The sequence below is a fragment of the Jaculus jaculus genome, chromosome 13, assembly GCF_020740685.1.
Source record: "Jaculus jaculus isolate mJacJac1 chromosome 13, mJacJac1.mat.Y.cur, whole genome shotgun sequence".
Classification (NCBI taxonomy): domain Eukaryota; kingdom Metazoa; phylum Chordata; class Mammalia; order Rodentia; family Dipodidae; genus Jaculus; species Jaculus jaculus.
The window spans coordinates 13,786,199-13,808,907 of record NC_059114.1 but is presented as its reverse complement, the minus strand read 5'-3'; the positions used below and the strand labels follow the sequence as shown (position 1 = coordinate 13,808,907).

The window sequence follows — 22,709 nt, the reverse complement described above, 5'->3', positions numbered from 1 at the left end:
AGCTCCTCACAAGGAAAAGGTGAGGTGGGAAGGCAAACCTGACCCTCGCTTTTGTTATTAATTAATTAATTTGCCTCTAACACTGCAAACGAACTCCAGTCACACGCACCACCTTGTGCATCTGGCTTATATGGTGACTGGGGAATCGAACCTGGGTCTTTGGGTTTCCGCAAGCAAGCGCCTTAATCGCTAATCCGTCTCTCCAGCCCCCTGACCCTCACTTTAAAGAACAGCATGACGAAGAGCTGTTGGTCCAGCAGCACCCCAGTTCCCACACAGCTAAGGGGGGGGGGGCTAACACACACACGCTACCTAAGAAAGCAATCTCATGTTTGCACAGCAGCTCCGGAAGTTTGGGGTTTTCGGAAGCGTGGCCCCAGCCAGCCCACACGGCCTGTGAACACAGAAAAGGGGGAACAAGGACCCTCTTCCCATCATACCTGAAGCTTCCTGCCATGTTCCGTCCCATCAGCCTCTTGTGAGCTGAAGGGTGGCCCCTGCCCCAGAGCTCAGGGGCATCATCCTACAGCGGTCATCCCAGGCACCCTGACCCATTACCTGCACAGGGATTCTCTTGGCAATGTCCACAATCAGCTCGACATTGGCATAGTTGTTGTTATTGGGCCCTCCTGGAACAGGGACGTACTGATCGGCCATCTTGATGTACTCTGGAATGACGCAGGAGGGAGGAGGAAAGAGCTTGTGGCAGACCAGTCAACTGATCAACACGTCTGCCAACCACCACCCACCCCCCCACCCCCACCGAAAGACAGCTATAAACATTCCAGCACAATGATGGGCAAGCATGCAGGACAACTGTGGTAGTTTGAATCATGTGCCCCATAGCGTCGTGTATTTTGAATGTCTGGTCCCCAGCTGGTGGCAGTTTGGAAGATGGAGCCTTGCCTAGGGAGGGGTGATAGCCCAGCTTCCCCTCACCAGAGCTCAGCTCACTCTCTTACTGCTTTCCTCGATCTGCTGTGGCAAGAAGCGATGTCCAGCTTCTGCTCTGACATCCTTGCCTGCCATCATAAAGCTTCCCCTCAAGATAGTAAGCTAGGGGCTAGAGGAATGGCTTAGCAGTTAAGGTGCTTGCCTGAAAAGCCAAAGGACCCAGGTTCGAGTCATCAGGACCCACATGAGCTAGATACACAAGGTGGTGCATGCATCTGGAGTTTGTTTCCAGTGGCTGGAGGCTGAAGGCCCTGAAGTGCCCATTCTCTCTCTCCCTCCCTCTCTCTCTCTCTCTCTCTCTCTCTGTCTTTCTCTCTCTCTCAAATAAATAAAAATAAAATATTTTTTAAAAATATTGTAAGCTAAAATAAACCCTTCCTCTCATCAACTGCTAGGGCTCATGTAGCCCAGGCTGACCTCAAACTCACTATGTGACCAAGGATGACCTTGAACTCCTGATCCTCCTGAGTGCTGGGATTACAGGTGTAGAACATCATGTCTTGTTTATGTAGTTCTAGGGATCAAACCCAGAGCTTTATACACCCTAGACAAACACTCCACCAACTGAGCTATATCCCTGGCACCACAGTGTTTTGTTTTTAACTGTGATTAAGAAGTATATAACTAGGGGCTGAAGAGATGGCTCAGCAGTTAAGGCGCTTGCCTACAAAGCCTAAGGGCCCAAGTTCAATTCCCCAATACCCACATAAAACCAAATGCACAAGGTGCGCATGTGTCTGGAGTTTGCCGTGTCACCATGCCCTTGCATGTCCACTCTCTCTCTGTCCCTCTCTCTCTGCTTACAAATCAATAAAAATATTCAAAGCCTGGCGTCATGGTGCACGCCTTTAATCCCAGCACTTGGGAGGCAGAGGTAGGAGGATCACTGTGAGTTCAAGGCCACCCTGAGACTACATAGTGAATTCCAGGTCAGCCTGGGCTAGAACAAGATTCTACCATGAAAAAAAAAAATAATATATATATATATATATATATATATGTGTGTGTGTGTATATATATATATATATATATAAAATCTTCCTATGGATTGCATAGGATCCTGAAGATGACCAGTGTGGAACTCCATGTACAGACATGGGAAGAAATCCTCCCAGCCTGCCTTCCTTCAGTGCCTGACAGGCCACCATTATCAGCCACGGGGGAGGCTGCAGTGACGGCAAAGCGCCAGCCAGACACGTTCTTGTCCTCAGTCTTTCTTTCATGTTAGAGAAGATGAAATAACAATAATAATGACAATGATGATGATGATGATGATGATGGGGGCCGGGCGTGGTGGCGCACACCTTTAATCTCAGCAGAGGTAGCAGGATAGCCATGAGTTCGAGACCACCCTGAGACGACATAGTAAATTCCACGTCAGCCTGAGCTAGAGCGAGACCCTGCCTCGAAAAACCAAAATAAATAAATAAAAAAGAAAACTACAGGCTGGGGTCAGTGCCAGGAAGGAACTCGTCCAGGCCCTCTCGCAGAGCACAGGGAGAGTGGGAGGTGCTGGGATGAAGGTCGGTGCAGCAGGGACCGCCCCCAGCGCTCTCTGGGGAAATCACTAGCCATAAGATCTTGTTGTACCAAGGCCCTGTAGTAGAAAAGTCAAGGCGAACCAGGAACCCACAGAGACCAGCATGACTGGGATCTGAAGGATGCCCAGGGGAGAGCCGTACTGGGACTGTCACTCTACTGTGACAAGAGACCCCACTGGGGAATTCTTTGAACTCAGACATGTATCACGTGCTGGTTGTAGAACCAAGCAGCAAGCCAGGTAGTGTCCATGTAGAGGAGAGCCCAGGGCTGCAGGGATGGCTTAGCGGTTAAGGCGCTTGCCGGCAAAGCCAAAGGAACGAGGTTCAATACCCCAGGACCCACGTAAGCCACATGCACAAGGGGGTGCGTGTGTCTGGAGTTCATTTACAGTGGCTAGAGGGCCTGGCACACCCATTCCATTTCTCTCCCCCCCCCCTTGCTCTCTTTCAAATAAATAAATAAATATCAAATAGTGCCACACTGCAGAAGGCTGAGGGGACAGTGCTGAGGTGGCGGGCACCAGCAAGAGCAGCAGCCTCTGAGGCATTTTTGGAAAGGGCGAAACAAGGCCCGACTCCGGGTCTCAAAAGATCCCTTTGGCTGTGTGGAGGAGGATCTCTACAGGACAAAACGCTTGGGTTGAAAAAGCAAATTTCCACCGCTACTTATGGCAGGCTTCTTTTCAACTGAGCTATGTATAAGCAAATAGAAAAGTCAGCAAATGACTGAAAGACCACACAAATGTCTAAAGAAATAGACCCGACACTTCTGGAACACTGACGAGCCCGATTCCCACTCGGCAGGTTTAGACATTTGCTGCTGCTTCTTTTCTTTTGTGGTTTTGGGTGTTTGGCTTTTTGTTTGTTTGTTTGTTTTTGTTTTTGTTTTTGTTTGGTTTGGTTTGGTTGGGTTTTTCGAGGTAGGGTCTCACTCTGGCTCAGGCTGACCCAGAATTAACTATGTAGTCTCAGGGTGGCCTCAGACTCACGGCGATCCTCCTACCTCTGCCTCCCGAGTGCTGGGATAAAAGGCGTATGCCCCCATGCCCGGCATTTGCTTTATTTTTTCAAATATTTTTTCATTTACTTGAGAGAAAGAGAGGAAGAGAGAATGGGTGTGCCAGGGCCTCTTGCCACTGCAAACAAACTTCAGACACATGTGCCACTTTGTGCATCTGGCTTTCCATAGGTACTGGGAAATCGAACCCAAGCTGTCAGGCTTTCCAAGCAAGCACTTTTTTGGGGGGTGGGGAGTTTCAGGGTACGGTCTTGCTGTAGCCCAGGCTGACCTGGAATTCACTATGCAGTCTCAGGGCGGCCTCAAACTCATGGAGATCCTCCTACCTCTGCCTCCCCAGTGCTGGGATTAAAGGCGTGCACCACCACGCCCAGCTCTCTAGCTCAGTTTTAGTTTTGTTTTTGTTTTTCAGGGTAGGGTCTCACTCTAGCCCAGGCTAACCCAGAATTCACTATATACTCTCAGGATGGCCTCGAACTCAAATAGCAATCCTCCTATGTCTGCCCCCCACACACCTGAGTGCTGGGTTTAGAGTCGTGTACTACCACACAAGCATCTTTAACAGCTGAACCATCTCCACTGAGCCATCTCCCCGGCCCCCCATTTGCATTCTGATTTTTTAATTTTTAGATTTTTTTTTTTTTTTTTTTTGGTTTTTTGAGGTAGGGTCTCCCTCTAGCCCAGGCTGACCTGGAATTCACGGGAGTCTCAGGGTAGCCTCGAACTCACAGTGATCCTCCTACCTCTGCCTCCCGAGTGCTGGGATGAAAGGCATGCGCCACCACGCCCGGCTATTTTTATAGATTTTTTTTGAATAAAAAGGTTGCATTCATAGACCCTGTCTCTCTTGCCCCAATTCTGCTGAGGGTCTTAGAGGCACAAAATACATTCGTTATCTAAACACCTTTGAGCTAAATGAAGAGCAAAGAGATCAGGGCTCATTAGAGAGATCCTGGGCTCCGGAGCTCAGGCCGGATGTACCTGGGCAGGTGAAGACAGGATATGTTATGGTGGGGGGAAGGGGTCAGATTCGGGTACCTGCATTGGCTTTGAGGTCCTCAGGGGTCACCATGACCACAAACCGGATGGCACGCTCGTTGCGGAACATCTCGTAGGCCCAGCGGCGCACGGAGCGCATGCACTTGACCGCAGCAATGCCATTGTTGGCGATGAGAACCTGGAGGGGGACCCAGGAAGGAAGTGGAGGTGCGTATCTGCCATATAGAGGGTGCGTGCTGCTGGAGGCTGGGTAGGGGGGTCGCCTCCCAGCTCCCCAGCACCACACACCTCTCTGGTTCTGTGATGCACACCAACACATACTGAGCCTGTGCTCATCGTCCACCCGCTAAGGAAGGGATGATGGAGCCAATGGGATGGATAGACCAGAAGATGGCTTTGGAAGGAGAAGGGGCTTCATGCGGCACCACCGTGACCTCACAACAGCCCCTTGAAAGAGCTTTTATCGGGCTGGAGAGATGGCTTAGCGGTTAAGCGCTTGCCTGTGAAGCCTAAGGACCCTGGTTTGAGGCTCGACTCCCCAGGACCCACGTTAGTCAGATGCACAAGGGGGCGCACATGTCTGGAATTCGTCTACAGTGGCTGGAAGCCCTGGCGCACCCATATTCTCTCTCTCTCTTTCAGTCTCAAATAAATAAAAATGAACAAAAAATTTTTTAAAAAGAAAGAGCTTTTATCTGAGGAGATGGCTCAGTGGTTAAAGGAGCTTGCTCCAAAAGCCTGCCTGCCCAACAGAGCTTGCCCCCCGAGCATTCACGTAAAGCCAGATGCCCAGTGGCTCACTTGTCCATAATCCCAACACTCTTAAGGCACAAGAGAGCAGAGTCAGGAGAATCAGGAAGCTCAAAGGTCAGCCAACCCAGCCTTCCCAGTGCAAATGACAAGAGACCCCGCCTCCAACAAAACAGAAGGAGAGAGCCGACACCCCAAGGTTGGCCTCTGACCTCCACACGTGTGCGATAGCAGGCTAAAGCCCATACTCATGCACATCCTTCTCTCTCTCTGTCTCTCTCTCTCTCTCTCTAAAAACAGAAGGACGCTTGATCATTATCCTGTTTGGAGGCTAAAGGCTCAGGAGGTAGAGGTAGGAGGATCACTGTGACTTCAAGGCCAGCCTGGGACTACAAAGTGAATTTGAATTCCAGGTCAGCCTGGGCTAGAGTGAGAGCCTACCTCAAAAATACATAAATAAATAAATAAATAATAAAAATAAAAAAGGAGTAAGGTGGGTGGGGGGGCTGAAGAGATGGCTCAGCAGTTAAGGTGCTTGCTTTCAATGCCTGACAGCCGTGTTGGATTCTTCAATACTCACATAAAGCCAGATGCACAAAGTGGCACATGCGTCTGAAGTTTGTTCAGAAATGGCTAGAGGCCCTGGTGCACCTATTCTTTGTCTCTCTCTCTCTCTCTCTCTCCCTCTCTCTCTCTCTTTCTTTCTCCCTCTCTGTCTTTCTGTGTTTTCCAATAAATAAACACACACGCACACATAAAATAAAATAAAATAAAATAAAATAAAATAAAATAAAATAAAATAAAATAAAATAAAACCAAAAGCTGAAAACAAATGACAGCACTCCTCTGAAAGAACAAGTCCTTGCAGCCAATCCAATCTGAGGTCAAATCTCAGCTCCACTCGCTACGCCACGACCGTGGACAGCCAGTGTCCAGTCTCTGGATGGCAGTTTGTCATGAATACAGCAGAAAAAAAAAAAAAAAAGAACACAGCCCCTCTCCCAGGCCTTCGTGGGAAGGAACAGGAACAATGAGGAAGCCTTCGCATAGGCCAATGGTTAGCTGCTGCCCTCCCGTAATGGTCACGGCAGAACATGGGTCTCCTCTCCGGAAAGTTCTAACCTCATGAAGACAGGGCTAGCTTTTATGCATCATTCCCCAACGCCCTCAGGAGCCTTCTGACCATGCCAAAGACCTCAGTCTCCACCTCTGTGAAATGGGGCAACACACCATTGCATCAGCCTAGGGGAGGCTGAAAAGCTTCAGTCCCCAGTATGCAAGCAGGTGTCACAAGAAGGTAGCTCTACGCCCTCCCTGTCACATGAGGAAGATGCCCAAAGGTGGACCTCCAACCAGGAAGGGGGGGCCCTCTCCATCCTACCGCAGACCACCAAGCATACAAGACCCATTTTGTACCTTCTCGATGACCCGATTCCCCCCAAAGCGGGTAACAAACTCGGCAGGGGACGCCACCGTGAAGTCTCTGTGCTGGTCCGGCTTCTTGTGTTCTCTGTCTCTCTTCACCAGGTGGAGGCCAGACATGCTCGGCCTGCACAGAGGACAGACAGAGCCATGAGGGAGGAAGCTGGGCCTTCTGGAAGGAGGTGGAGCTCGAATCACCACGGCCAAAACCAATGTCAACAAGACATGTGTGCACACACGCAATCACACACACACACAAACACACACCGGAGACCTGGAAGCAAGCTCAAGAAGGCTCAAGGGCAGGAGGAACTGTCTCAAGGGTCCCATGCCCTTGGCCCACCCCTAGTATAGGACCTCAACTAAATTCTGAAAACTTACAGCAAGGATGGGTGTTCTATGACCAGGAAGGAAGTCTACACACTCGAATACTTTATTCTAATGCTTGTTAAGTGGTACTTGCATTCTTTTCCCTGTGCTTTTCTGAACACGTATTTTCAAAAAGTTAAAGAGCTGACAACAGGGCTGGACAGGTGGCTTAGCGGTTAAGGCGTTTGCCTGCAAACCCTAAGGACTCAGGTTGGATTCCCCAGTACCCACGAAAGCCACACGCACAAGGTAGCACATGCTTCCAGAGTTCATTTGCAGTGGCATGGCTGGAGGCCCTGGCTTACCCAACTCTCTCTCTCTCTCTCAAGTAAAGAAAGAAAATATTTTTTAAAAAGAAAAGAGCTGAAGACAATTTAGAAACATATCATAACAAAATGGAAGCTCTCTGCCTTGCCCCTCTGCGATGCTCACTACAGCAAATCACGGGTCATATTTTTCTGGTATGTTCACATCTGCAAGGTTCTAAGCAACACTTATACACAATCACGCATTGCTTCACGGTACAGATGCACTCCAAGAATGCCGCTAGGTGCTTTCATCATTGTGGGCACATCACAGACTGAACTTGCACAAACTAACCTGTGAAAGCTCAAGGCTATAATCTCCCTTCCTTTCTTCCTGCCCCCTCCCGCCTTAGCAGTAGGCTATAACTTTATGGGCCCACCGTCATGTAAGCAGTTGCTCATTGACTGGAACATTATTTGGTGCCCAACTGCGCTATCTTAGAGGGTGCCCACTAAGACACGTGATCGTCACCTTTTCAGCTCTTATATATTTACCCCATCTATTTCCCTCCCCTAGCCACTCAGTGGGGCTATACTGTCCTTTGGTACTCAGTATTTTATTAGCTATGATAATATTTTTATTTATTTATTTAAGAGAGAGAGAGACTGAGTATGCGTGTGTCAGGGCTTTGGCTGATGCAAGCAAACTCCAAACGCATGTGCTACTTTGTGCATCTGGCTTTTCATGGGTACTGGGAAATCAAACACAGGCCAAGAAGTTTACAAACAAACACCTTTAACCACAGCCATCCTGCCATCTTTCTTTCTTGTCTTACATTGAAAACTTTAATAGATGGGCATCCAGCATTTTGCTTGTATTTCCCATCCCGTCATCTTCTGTCCCCTCTCCCCCGCCCCCACCCCACTGAGGACCCTCCTCTGTCCAAGAAGTCCTTCCTCTGTTTCGTTGTCTCATTCCTTTGGTCCTCCTCCATCCTCCATGGGCTCAGAACAGTGTGCACCTTGTGGTGGGCTCTGGCCACCACTGTGGGGTCATGAATGCACCCGACAGTTCGTGTCAGGACACTGCCCCAAGCACTCCTTCTACCCTGTGGCTCTGACACACTTTCTGCCCCCTCTCACACAGCCTTGGAGGTCCATGACCATTAGAGCTAAGAGTTCTTCCTGTGTCTCTTTCTGTTTGTTTGGTTTCGGCTTTTTGAGGTAGGGTTTCATCTAGCCCAGGCTGATCTGGAATTCACTATGTAGTCTCAGGATGGTCTTGAACTCACAGTGAATCTCCTACTTCTGCCTCCTGAGCACTGAGATTAAAGGCGGGCACCACCACACCCGGCTTTCTTCCTGGGTCTTCAAAAACAAAAACAAAATACATATATGTATGTATATGTATGTATGTATGTATGTATGTGTGTGTGTGTGTGTGTGTATATATATATATGTATATATATATATATATATATATATATATATATATATATATATATGTATATATATACACACATATAGTATTTGAGAGAGAGAGAGAATGGGCATGCCAGGGCCTCTAGCCACTGCAAACAAACTCCAGACGCATGTGTTACCTTGTGCATCTGGCTTACATGGGTCCTGGGGAATCGAACCTGGATCCTTAAGGCTTCTCAGGCAAATGCCTTAACCACTAAGCCAACTCTCCAGGCCTTTTTATTATTTTTTTTTAAATAAGGGTCTCACTCTAGCTCAGGCTGACCTGGAATTCACTATGTAGTCTCAGGGTGGCCGCAAACTCAGAGATCTTCCTACCTCTGCCTCCCGAGTGCTGGGATTAAGGGCGTGCGCCACCACACCTGGCAAATCTGAGAGTTCTGACACACCAGATTCGTTTCCTCTCTTCGCCTTTTCCTAGGTTAAAAATTTTTCCCTTCTCTTGGCACTCTTCACACCTATGGCTGGTTCATCCCACTGGCAGAAGATGCTCGGTTCCCATAGGCCAATTAATTAGTTCCGTTATGTTCCTTAGGTGACCTCTCTCGTCAGCGTTCTGGGCTTCACTTAGGCTGGCATCCTTACCGTCCCTTTTGCCAAGACAGCTCAGTGGTTAATGTGCCTGCCTGCAAAGCTTAACAATCCGGGTTTGATTCCTCAATGCCCACGTAAAGCCAGATGCACAGGGGCGCGTGTGTGTGGGATTCCTTCGCTGGAGAATTCCTTCTGCCTTTCCCCAGGGTAGAACCCCTAGCGTGGAGGACTGGGTGATTGCTTCTTTCTTGAGGGTTCTCCTGTGCACAATAAACATGGAAGAAACAATGCAAGAGAGGCATGCTGTAGATAGAACACATAGTTAGCATCTCTGCTTCCTATGCTCCTTGCAGGAGCGTACCCTCCAATAGTTTCACGTGGCTAACAGGATCCTACACACAATGGCATAGGGTGTGACCTGGGCTTCCTAGTCCTCACCACCCTCAGGATATGCCCTTTGGTGCTACATTGGACGTCCTGCTGACGGTATCCTGTGTGTTGCTCTGGTTTCAGTGGAAGACATCCTCAAGTAGAGTTCTAAGGAAGGGTATGGGAGGGCTGAAGAGATGGCTTAAGTGGTTAAGGCGCATGCCTGCAAAGCCTAAGGACCCAGATTCAATTCGCCAGTGCCCACGTAAGCCAGATGCACAGGTGGCGCGTGCATCCGGAGTTTGTTTGCAGTGGCTGAAGGTCCTGGAGCACCCCACCTCTTTCTCTTTATCTGCCTCTCTCCCTCTCTGCTAAATAGATTAGTTAAATTAAATAAAAAGAAAAGAAACTATACCTAATGTGGAAGAGGTGATGGAAAGAATGTAAGAGCCAAAGGAAAAGGAGGAGTGCTTTGTAATACTGTTTTCCAGACACAAACTGGCCTTGGCATTCATGACTCATGATGTTTGCCTACACAAGACCAGCATACTGGGAGGGGCGGGGGTTGGGGGGAAATGATGACATCAAAACACACCAGGGACTAGTTGGAAAGAAGAAGGGAATTAGGGCTGCAGAGATGGCTTAGCAGTTAAAGCGCTTGCCTGCAAGACCTAAGGACCCAGGTTTGAGACTCAGGGTTCCACATAACCCAGATATACAAGGTGGTGCATACACTGAAAGTTCGTTTGTAGTGGCTAGAGGCCCTGGCGTGCCCATTCTCTCTCGGTGTGTGTCTCAAGTAAATAAAAATAAATATATATTTTTTAAGTAGGGATTTGCCAGGAGTGGTGGTGCACGCCTTTTTAATCCCAGCACTCAGTAGGCAGAGGCAGGAGGATCACCATGAGTTTGAGGTCACCGTGAGACTCCATAGTGAATTCCAAGTCAGCCTGAACTAGAGTGAGCCCCTACCTCAAAAAAACAAAAAAATAAATAGAATAAAATCAATAAAAGTAAAAATTAAAAGTAGGAACTTAGTTAAGGAAGGATTTGAGAGGGGGACAAAAGAGGGTGGTGGAGAGGATTCTGATCATGGTATATTGTGTATATGTTCAGAGGTCGTCAATAAAAGTTTTTTGTTTTTTTTTAAAGCAGAAACTGTACCTAAGAAGGTAGAGGTCAGAGACAGGATGCTAGCCTAGCATGCATGGGGTGCTGGGTCCTACCCCTAGTAGGACAGAAGAAGAAAGAGAGAATGTTTTCTCACGTGAGGTATGATGGCATGTACCAACTCTTGGTAGGCACAGACAGAAAGATCTACACAGAGGCAGAAAGATCTATATAAGTTCAAAGCCATTCTGAGCTACATAGTGAATTCCAGGCCAGACTAGGTGCCACAGAGAGACCCGTCTCAAAAGAGGGACAGAGGGCTGGAGAGATGGCTTTGTCATTCAGGAGCCTGCCTGCGAAGCCTAAGAACTCATGTTCAAATCTCCAGATCCCATACAGCCAGATGCACAGTGATGCAAGCATGCAATGTGGTGTGTATCACAAGGGGGCGCACGCGTCTGGAGTTTGTTCACAGTGGCTGAAGGCCCTGGCGTACCTATTCTCCCTCTCTCTCTCTCTCTCTCTCTCTTTCTCTCTCTCTCTTTCTCTCTCTCTCTCAAAATACATTCCAAAATGAGGGACAGAGAGGAAAAAAGAAAACAAACAAGAGCCTGTTTGTTGGATGCTGAGCAAACAAGGGTTACAAGGAGCGAGAAAGCACTGAACAGGGTAGAGCTGCCTGAACCTGAACTCCACATAGGTGATTTGAGGGGAGACTGATTTTTTTGGGGGGGGTTCCCCAAGTCAGAACCTTTAGAATCTTTCTCCCTCCCCGGTCAGATTCCCCAAGGAAAAGTTTTCTTTCTGGACCCTAAAACTCATCCTCAGAGCCTGGGCACAACGTGGTTTGGGGCCTTGACACCCACACACCTGTTTGGGATTCAGGCCCCAAGTCTTCAGCTCTGCCCATCCACGGCCAGTCCCAAGTCCCTCCACCTTTCCCTCTGCCAAGTGCGATCTGCCTCCCACCTCCCCTCTGGGCTGAAGGGGGCGACCCAGGCGCCCGGCACAGAAAGTCTGAAGCCTCCCCTCCACCCCATTGCTCTTATTTAGGCTTTTCAGGTTCCCCTGTCAGACCCAGCTCCAGAGGCCTCTGGTGATGACAGCCCTGTGCTGCTCCTTGGGGCTTACTGGGGTGACTCTGGATCTGGGAGCTTCTTGGTGCTACTCAGCTGGTTAATGCCTGTTTGCCTCCTTTCCAGCTTCCAAGATGTTGGCGCTAATCTCACCTCCTCTCCTCGAGGTTCTGGTGGATTTCAAAACATAAGCTATAGGGCTGGGGAGTTGGCTCAGCGATTCAGGTGCTTGCTTGCAAAGCCTGATGGTCTGGGTTTGATTCCCCATTACCCCATGTAAAGCCAGATGCACAAAGTGGCCCATGCACGTGGAGCTTGTCTGCAGTGGCAAGAGGCCCAGGCACACCCATTCTTGCTCTTGCGCTCTCTCTCCTCCTTCTCTGTTTGCAAATCAATAAATAAAATATTACAAGAATGACAATAACAGTAAATAACTCTTTGCTATGGCTTGGTGAGGATATTGCTTTATTTCTTACTTTCTTTATTTATTTATGAGAGGATGGGCACACCATGACCTCTAGCCACCATAAACGAACTCCAGATGCATGTGCCGCCATGTGTATCTGGCCTACATGGGTCCTGGAGAATTGAACCTGGGTCCTTAGGCTTCGCAGGCAAGTGTCTTAACCACTAAGCCATCCCCTCAGCCCCTGCTGTTTTGTTTTTCAGACAGGATCTCACTATGCAGCCCAGACTATGCAGCTGAACTGTCACTCCTCCTCAGCCTCCCAGGTGTTGAGATTCCAGGCATGCGCCACACTCAGCCCTTGGGGAGGTTTGACTCCCACACTCTGTCCATCTGGATTAACCTTACAGTGGGGAACTCAGGTGGCAACTAGAGGTTAACCACCCAGGGGGGTCAGCCACCCTGTATTGTCAGGCAACCTTGGAGGCAGTGGATGAGAAGGTTCAAGGGACTGAAGGTTGTGAGGAACTGACTGATCTTCACAAGCCCATCTGCAAGCATCACTACTGTCTGGGCAGGGAACCCCAAATCCAGAAGCACAGGAGTGAGCGGAGAAGAAGGATTCCATCTCACAGAGCGGCACAAAGATGCCTAGCCAGGCACTGGGCATCACCCAGCTTGTCGGCAGGCCTGAGGCACTCTTCCACGTCAAGCCTTCCCTCCCACGGATAGCGGCAGAGGTGGCTCCGTGTCCAACACAACTCCCATCGGGAAAGCCTTCCATAAGCCCAGATCCTGTCCCCAACACCCGGTTGAACAAGCCGGGTGTGGTGGCGCACGCCTTTAATCGCAGCACTTGGGAGGCAGTGGTAGGAGGATCACCATGAGTTCAAGGCCACTCTGAGACTCTGAGACTACATAGTAAATTCTAGGTCAGCCTGAGCTAGAGTGAAACCTTACCTCGAAAAAACCCCCCCAAAAAGAAAAAAAGAACAGAGAAATGAGTCTTGAGATGGCCCTGGTGCCTCGTGCGAGGTACAGGCAGCATCCTCTACCTCTATAGCCTCCCTACCGCCGGACTTCTGGAAGGACGCAGGACGCAGCTGAGGACTTTGAAAGATCAACGTCATCTTGCAAATATGCGTGATGAGCCAAGCGTGGGGGCGCACACCTTTAACCCCGGCACTCAGAAGGCGGAGCTGGGGGGATCTCTGTGCATCTGAGGCCACCCTGAGACTACATCGTGAATTCCAGATCAGCCTGCACTACAGGGAGACCCTACCTAGAAAAAAACAAAACAACAACAAAAACAACAAAAGAGTGGCACATTACATTCCCCAAACCAGCACACTCTATTTGTAAAACAGATTCTGAAGGAGTTAGCAAATCTTTCCGTCTCGAAAGAAAGAAGCGTGTTGACTTAGGACCCGGGGGAAGCCTGACATTTGCCGCCTATCTCAGAAGAAAGAAGTTAGCTTGCTCCAGTCCCTCATCGCCCTCTCCCTCCACCCTGACTGCTAGATAAAAGCCTCCTGCAAATGCTATTGGGCACTTCACGTTTCCAGTCCCGAGACTGCGGAAATGTGAGGTGTCTCTGCGTGATTTTGAAATAAAACTCCGCTTCCAGCCTGAGCTGTCTACCTGCATGTTCCCTGCAAACTCATCTCTAAGACTTTTCCCTTACATGTTTGAGGACCATGATTTGCATATTCCTAACCTAGGGAAGTGGACACTGAAATGTTAACATTTTAATGTTTTATTTATTTATTTATTTGAGAGAGAGAAAGGGAGGAAGAGAGTGGGCACACCAGGGCCTCCAGCCACTGCAAATGAACTCCAGGTGCATGTGCCCCCTTGTGCATCTGGCTTACGTGGATCCTGGAGAATCAAACTGGGATCCTTTGACTTTGCAAGCAAATGCCTTAACCACTAAGCCATCTCTCCAGCCCCTAATTTTTAATATTTTTATTTGAGAGAGAGGGAGAGAGAGAGAAAGAATGTCAGGGCCTCTTGCTGTTGCAAATGCACTCCAGACCCACGCACCACGTTTTACATCTTTATGTGGGGACTGGGGAATTGAACCTGTGCCGCTAGGCTTCGAAAGCAAGTACATTTAACTGCTGAGTCATGTTCCCAGTCCATAAAATGTTAATATTTGGCGGGAGAGATACAGTATGATGGGTTCTCTTTTCTTCTCTTTGCCCAAATCCTAAAAATATTTCCTGCTCTGATAAACTATTTCCAGTAAGAAGAATGCAGTTGGGCTGGGGAGATGGCTCAGACGGTCAGTAAAGCACTTGTTCACAAGTGTGAGGACTTGAACCCAGACTCCCGGAACCTGTGTAAAAGCTAGAAGGCGTGGTGGCCCAGCTGCAATCCCGGAACTTGGGAAGCAGAGACGGGATTACCAGGGACAGCTAGCTAGCTAGATTAACCAGGCCAGCTCTGAGTTCAAGGGAGAGACTGCCTCACCTAAGGTGGACAGCCATTGAAAACAACGCCCAGCCTCAACCTCACGCCTCCGCACGCACACACGCGCACACTCACACCACACAAACACACATAGAAACCATGTAAGTCTGTAACGAGGACATCCAAGACCACAGCCGTCCCAGTGTCTCCTGGACAAGGGATTCAGCTTGCCCAGATGTGAAGTGGGGACAGTAATGCCCTCCTCATCAAATAGTGTTTAATGAAGGTTACAAGGATAAACCAAGAGGAAAAGTAAAAGCTGGACTCTCACTTTTGGTAGAGAATCTTCTCTTTTCAGATGGCAGTGACCTTGGGACGACTCAGAAGGTATCATAGTGATAGAAAGAAATGACCGCAGAGCCTTCCAAGGCTCAGGGTCTAATGCAGAAGAGGTGGCAGAAAGAATGTAAGAGCCAAAGGAAGGGCAGGACTCCATATCAAATGCTCCCTCCAGACACAAAATGGCCTGGATATCCATGGCCTCACAGTGCCTGACACTACCTACCCAAGACCATCATAAGAGGAGGAAAAGATCATGACATCAAAATAAAAGAGAGACTGAGATGGGGAGGGGATATGATGGACAGTGGAATTTCAAAGGGGAAAGTGGGGGGAGGGAGGGGATTACCATGGGGTATTTTTTATAATCATGGAAGTTGTTAATAAAAAAAAAGTTAAAAGCTGCTATGTGGCACACTGTATTATTAGCCCCACACAGCTTTGGCAGTGGGATCTGAGATTGTCGAACATGTAGCCAGCAAGAACAAAACACGAGGGGCTGGAGAGATGGATCAGCGGTTAAGACGCTTGCCTGTAGAGTCTAACAACCTGGGTTCGATCCCCTACCATCCACATAAAGCCAGATGCACAAAGTTGTGCCTGCGTCTGGAGTGTGCAGTGGCCAGAGGCCCTGGCATGCCCATTCTCTCTCCTCTTCCTCTCTCCCTCTCTTTCTTCTATCTCTCTCTGCTTACAAATAAATAAATAAATAAAAATAATTTTTAAAAAACAAAAGACATGCCAGGCGTGGTGGCACACGTCTTTAATCCCAGTACTCAGGAGGCAGAGGTAGGAAGATCAACACAAGTTCGAAGCCACCCTGAGACTCCATAGTGAATTCCAGGTCAGCCTGGGCTAGAGTGAGACCCTACGTCGAAAGACCAAAAATGCAAAAGAAGACAGCAGATATGAGCTGAACCAGCTCCACCAAGCCCCCATCTGAACCCTCTTTTCACCTGCCCATGGCTTTCCCTGACCCTGCACTTCACAAAGAGTCAGACACAGGGCTGGAAAGATAGCTTAGTGGTTAAGGCACTTGCCTACGAAGCCAAAGCACCCAGGTTTGACTCCCCAGTACCCACGTAAAGCCAGATGCACAAGGTGACACATATGTCTGGAGTTTGTTTGCAGTGATTAGAGGCTTTGGCGCACCCATTCTCATCCTCTCTATCTTTCCCATAAGTAAAATATTTTTTTTTAATTAGACACTCCCATACATACAAGCAGTAAAAATCTTAGCCATCTGTCTTAAAGCACAGTGAGTCGGAGGCCTGGGAAATGTATGTGACACTGCTGTGATTTCGAAGTTGGTGACAGAGACATGCTACAAGCCCATCGCTGCAAACAGGCAAGAAAATATGCAGTGCTGCCAGGGGAAGCCTAGTCTCCAGGACAGGGGTCATTTTAATTCTCCCTGGACAATGCCAGAAGCCAACCGACACTGGCTCCAGACGGCTTGACTTTCCGCTGGCATCCGCTCCCACTGAAGGGGGCGCGTCTTGAGGGCTGCGCTGCAGCCCAGCGCCCTGACCTTGGTCAGCAGGAAAAAGGGTGAGGGCTGAAAATGTTCCATGGTGCCTTTGGAAATGGTTTCGGGTAGCAATCAACAACAGAGGTGCCAGCCAAATGCCAAACACAGGCAACAAGGCAGGCAGGACTGTCCTGGGAAATAGAAAAGAAAAGAAACATTTTCAAGGGCCCTGCAGTGAACCAGAGCCCAAGGACCTCTTGCTGAACTTCCACATCCCTGTGAAAGAGAAGCTGGTCCTCTCTTGCTCTCCATGAAGACACTGAGGTTCGCAGAGGCCCACAGACTCCAAGTCACACAGCTAAGAAGCAGAAGAGCTGAGCTCCCTACCCAATTCTCTCCAACCTCAGAATCTAATTTGAGACACAAAGATAGCTAGGATAACTGAATATGTCTCCTGTTGACTGTGCTGAAGGAAATAAAAAAACAGCCTTACACATATTGCCTCTGAAATTTAAAAAAAAAAAAAGTGCATGTAGAGTCATCAAGTAAGGGTGATTCTTATCCCTGGGGACATGTGGCAGTCGTAAGTGCCTCTCTTGGTACTTAGGTTGTCGCAACTTAGGGAGTGTGATAGTGGCATGTAATGGGTAGAGGCCAGAAAGATCTCTCAACATCCTACAATATACAGGTCATGTATAAAGAATTATGCAGGGCTGGAGAGATAGCTCAGCATTTAAAACACTTACCTGCAAAGCCTAATGACACAGGTCTGATTCCCCAGCACCCATGTAAAGCCAGATGCACAAAGTGGTGCACACATCTGGAGTTCGCTCGCAGTGGTTGGAGACTCTGGCACACCAATTCCCTCTCTCTCTAATTCCAGAACTTGGGAGGCAGAGGTAGGAGGATCACCAAGAGTTCAAGGGCAGCCTGAGACCACAGAGTGAATTCCAGGTCAGCCTGGGCTACAAGACCCTACCTCAAAAAAGAAAAAAAAAAAAACATTATACAGTCTCAACAAACAGAGCCCTACCTGGGCATGAGCAAGCCTTCCAGGCTTTCAGTCAGGAATCGGCCAGCTCTGGCCCGCTCTAACCCTAGGAAAGCTACTTCAATCTGCTGTGTCTCAGTTTCTCATTCAGTGGAAATATCTGGAGCACCCGAAGCTGTATGTATGTATAATCCTAGCACCTGGGAGTCAGGAGTCAGGAGGATTGTAAATTCAAGAACAGCCTGGCCTCCATAGAGAGACTCTGGCTAGAAAATGTAAAGATAAGGCTTAGGAAGATGGATCAGCAGGTAAAGAGCTTCTGGAGTTTGGATTCCCAACACCCACATAAAAACCAGGAGGGTATGGTAACCACCTGTAATCTCAGTTTTCAGAAGGTGGAGACTGGGGATCCTCAAGGCAAGCTAGCTAGCTAGACTCCATCTAATTGGCAAGTTCTGGGTTCAAGTGAGAGACCTTGAGGTGGACAGTAGTTGAGGAAGATACCAGATGTTAACCTTTGGCCTCAAATGCCTCTCCCCCCCCCGCCCCCGCTCTCTCTATCAAGTAAATAAAGATTTAAAAATAAATAAAAATTGAGCAGGGTGTGGTGGCACATGCCTTTAATCCCAGCACTTGGGAGACAGAGGTAAGAGGATCGCCATGAGTTCAAGGCCACCCTGACACTACACAGTGAATTCCAGGTCTGCCTGGGCTAGAGTGAAACCCAACCTCAAAAAAAAAAAAAAAAGATAAATAAATAAAAATTGAAGCCAGTAGTGGTGGTGCATACCTTTAATCCCACCACTTGGGAAGCCAAGATAAGAGGATCTCTGAGAGTTCAAGGACAGCCTGAGACTACATAGTGAATTCCAGGCCAGTCTAGGCTAAAGTGAGACTCTACCTAGAAAAAAAGTTTTAAATAAAATAAAATAAAAATAGAGGGCTAGAATTTCAATCTTACCTAGCATGCAGGAGACCCCAAGTACCATCTCCAGAACCAGAAAACAAACAGAGTATATGGAAATAGATAACAGAGCCTGGCCCACAGCTAACAGCTCACCCCAGCTAAGCCACTTTGTTCCTGTGCAAGGAAGCTGTTACCTGTATAGTCCTAGCATTATGGAGCCCTCAAATCCCTTACTTTCTCTTTTCTTCCCTAAGACCGGGATGGGAATTCCCAGCTCATGGGAAGGAAGGCAACTTGTGCACTAAGCATTTCTGCTATCAGAAAGCAAGAAGGGCCAGGTGTGGTGGTGCACGCCTTTAATCCCAGCACTCAGGAGGCAGAGGTAGGAGGATCGCTGTAAGTTCGAGGCCACCCTGACACTAGAGAGTGAATTCCAGGTCAGCCTGGACCAGAGTAAGACCCTATCTTGAAAAAAAAAAGAAAGAAAGAAGGGACACTATGAGCTGGAGAGATGGCTCAGCAGTTAAGGCACCTGCCTGCAAAGCCTAACAACACAGGTTTGATTCCTCAGTACCCACATGATGAGATACATACATCTGGAGTTCATTTGCAGTGGCTAGAAGCCCTGGAGCACTCATTCTCTCTGTTTGTCCCTCTTCTCTCTCTCTCTCTCTCTCTCTTTCTCTGCTTGCAAATATATAAATAAAAAAATATTTTTTAAAGAAATAAGGATGGGGCTAGAGGTATGGCTTAGCAGTTAAGGCGTTTGCCTGCAAAGCCAAAGGACCCAGGTTCAATTCCCCAGGACCCATGTTAGCCAGATGCACAAGGGGGCGCACACGTCTGTAGTTCATTTGCAATGGCTGGAGCATATCCATTCTCATTTTCTCTCTCTCTCTCTCTCCCTCCCTCTTTTTCTGTCAAATAAATAAATAAAATATTTAAAAAAAAAACAAAAAAGAAAGAAAGAAGGATGAGTTGGAGAGATGGCTTAGCCGTTAAGCACCTGCCTGCAAAGCCAAAGGGCTCAGGTTTGATTCCACAGGACCCACATAAACCAGATGCACAAGGTGGCACATGCATCTGGAGTTTGTTTGCAGCAGCTAGAGGTCTTGGTGTGCCCATTCTTTCTCTCTCTCTCTCTCCCTCTTTCTCTCTCTCAAATAAAAATAATTTTTTTAAAAAAAGAAGGAACACTTTGTAGCCCAGTAAAAGCAGATAACACTTATCTTACAGACAACTCAAAACTGGGCTCTCAGATAAACAGACACTTGAAAATTTCCCAGGCCACTCGCCCCCTTGATGACTTATGGAAAGACCACCAGGCCAATGGGGAGCAAAGAGAGGCCCCGGGCCAAACCCAGTACCTCGGGTGAGCTAAGAATACTCTCACAGATTTAAATGGCTGGGTAGGGGAGCAGGGGAACAAAAAAAAAAAAAAAAAGAATCTGATCTTGTACCACATGAACATTATTCTAAGTTCCAATTTCAGTACTCGTCAGCATTTGCTTGGAACATGTCCAGTTCTGTTCCATTGTGTAGCTACGGCCACAGGAAACAGCCAAGTAAGTAACTGTAAGGGAGCCCACATGGCCATGAAGGTGAAAAGATTGACTGTTTGGTCCTTCCAGAAAGCAGCACATTGACTGCCAGCTAAGCTGACATAGGGGGCTTTAAGCATTACTGGCACTTGGGCTGGAGAGAGAACTCAATGAGTTAAGTGCCTGCCTTGCAAGCATGAGGACCTGAGTTCAATTCCCCAGTACCCACGCAAAAATGCTGGGTACAGTGACCTGAGCTGTCATCTCAACGCCAGGGAGGCAGACACAGGAGAATCACTAGAGCTCACTAGCCAATAAGAGACCCCATCTCAAAAAAAAAACAAGTAAAATTAAATTAAAAGAGGCATGGTGGTGCATGTCTTTAACCACAGCACTCGGGAGACAGAGGTAGGAGGTTCACTGTGAGTTCAAGGCCTGCCTGGGACTATAGAGTGAGTTCCAGGTAAGCCTGGTCTAGAAACCAACCCTATCTTGAAAGCATTCCTGAGGATGATAGCTGAGGTTGCCTTATGACCACACACACGTGCATATACATGCGTGTACACCTGTGCACAGACATGCATCCATGAGAGATTGCTCAGTGGTTAAGGCACTGCAAAGTGTAAGGACCTGGGTTTGATTCCTCAGTATCCACATGAGCCAGACACACAAGGTGATACACGCAATGGCTAGAGGCCCTGGCAAGCCCATTCTTACTCTCTCTGCTGTTCTCTCTCTCTCAAATAAATAAATATTTTTTTTAAATAGAGGAAGAAGAGGGCTGAAGAGATGGCTTAGTGGTTGAGGCACTTGCCTGAGAAGTCTAAGGACGCAGGTTTGATTCCCCAGTACCCACATAAACCAGATGCGCAAGGTAATACATGTGTCTGGAGCTCATATGCAATGGCTAGAGGCTCTGATGCACCCACTCTCTCTCTCTCTTAAATAAATAAAACTTTTAAAAATGTTCTAAAACTTATAAAATAGAGAAAGAAGGGCTGTAGAAATGACTCAGTGATTAAGGTGCTCACCTACAAAGCCTAAGAACCCAGGTTTAAATCCCCAGGACCCATGTAAGGCAGATGCACACGATAGCACATGCGTCTGAAGTTTGTTTTCAGTGGCTGAAGGCCCTGGTGTGCCCATTCTCTCTCTCTATTTGCCTCTTTCTTTCCCTCCCTCTCTTTCTCACTGTCTCTCTCTCTCAAATAAATAAAATATTTTAAAAAATAGAGAGAGAGAGTGATGCCTGAGATGAACTCGGCATCTCTGGGATGAGGAGGGGTAGCCCAGGCAACTACTTCAAAGACCCTTGAAATTTTAAAGCCAGGTGTGGTGGCACATGCTTTTAATCCCAGCACTCGGGAGGCAGAGGTAGGAGGATTGCCATGAGCTCGAGGCCACCCTGAGACTACATAGTGAATTCCAGGTCAGCCTGAGCTAGAGTGAGACCCTACCTCAAAAAAAAAAAAAAAAAAAAAAAAAAAAAAAAAAAAAGCAAATAAAGCTCAGCTGAGTGTGAGGACCCGTCTTAGATGTACAAGCATCTCTAGTTCTGAACAGAATTCCCACGGCAGTGACATCCCTCAAATTAGGAGACTTGGGCCACACTGAAACCCAAATATTTCTACTCAGCCCCCGCCCAGCTCCCTCACCTTTATTTCATCCCATCCAACCCAAGCCTCTTCCAAGGAGCCTGTACGTAACAAGCTCCACAATCCCGGGTACGCATCCAAACCACGCATAGTTTGTAGCAGGAACGGGACTTAGTTCATGCTTACAGACCCAGGGCAAGTTTCATAAATGGCAGGAGCAGCCAGTTCCCATTCATAAATCGAAGCAGAGAGAGAGAGAGAAATCACCACCAGCCGGCAAACACCAAAAAGCAGCAGAAAGGAGCCAGCAGCAAGCAGGACCCCACATTTGAGCTCACAACTGCTCTCTACACCACCACCCCCCCCAGCACACCTTCAGGCTGGATCCCAGTATCTGAGCCCAGTGACACCTCCTCCAGCCAGGCCACTGGAGATCCAAGTTACAAGCTTTAATAAAACACCTGAGTGTATGGGGGACACACATTCACATTCAAAGCATCACAGAGCCCTTCTCCATTCTGATCCGCACCGAGTGCTCCATGCTCTGACCCCTGACCCCATGGCCAGCATGCAGGATGCACACCACAGTCCTGGCCACTGCGGTGTCTGCAATGCAGGGTCCTAGTGCCACCTGTCACCCCCCCCAGAGTTCCGCTGCAACTGAATTATAACTGTTCTCAGTGTGAATGCTCATGATGGCCAGCCCTCAAGATCAGCATCTCAAACTCCTAAAAAGGCCTGTTAGGGGGTAGTCATGAGCCCTAGGGGTGTAACATCTTCTGATGTCTGGAAAAATGTATACACTATGCTTATCAAACTGCCCAGTAAGCACTTCTCTTAATATTTATACCCGCATATTAACGCTGCTCTCACTTTGGGTAGAGAATCTTCTCTTTTCAGATGGCAGTGACCTTGGGACGGCTCAGAAGGTATCATAGTGCTGGAAAGAAGTGACTGGAGTATTGAGTAACATCTCGATCACATCTTCCAAGGCTCAGGGTCTAATGCGGAAGAGGTGGCGGAAAGAATGTAAGAGCCAAAGGAAGGTTAGGACTCCGTACAACATGCTCCTCCAGACACAAAATGGCCTGGATATCCATGACCTCACAGTGCCTGACACTACCTACACAAGACCATCATAAGAGGAGGGAAAGATCATGACATCAAAATAAAAAAGA

The 22,709-nt window shown here is 48.2% G+C and overlaps 1 protein-coding gene across 1 annotated transcript in view; it reads right to left on the bottom strand.

The window, feature by feature from the left end:
* Positions 1-22,709, bottom strand: part of Acacb (acetyl-CoA carboxylase beta) — a 140,975-nt gene that overhangs the window by 102,760 nt on the left and 15,506 nt on the right. Inside the window, exons 2-5 of the mRNA XM_045132566.1 lie at positions 6,679-6,811; positions 4,552-4,690; positions 559-668; positions 313-394 (exon numbers count right to left, since the gene is read on the bottom strand). Coding sequence (XP_044988501.1) covers positions 313-394; positions 559-668; positions 4,552-4,690; positions 6,679-6,811 — 464 coding nt within the window. The remainder of the gene's footprint in view (positions 1-312; positions 395-558; positions 669-4,551; positions 4,691-6,678; positions 6,812-22,709) is intronic.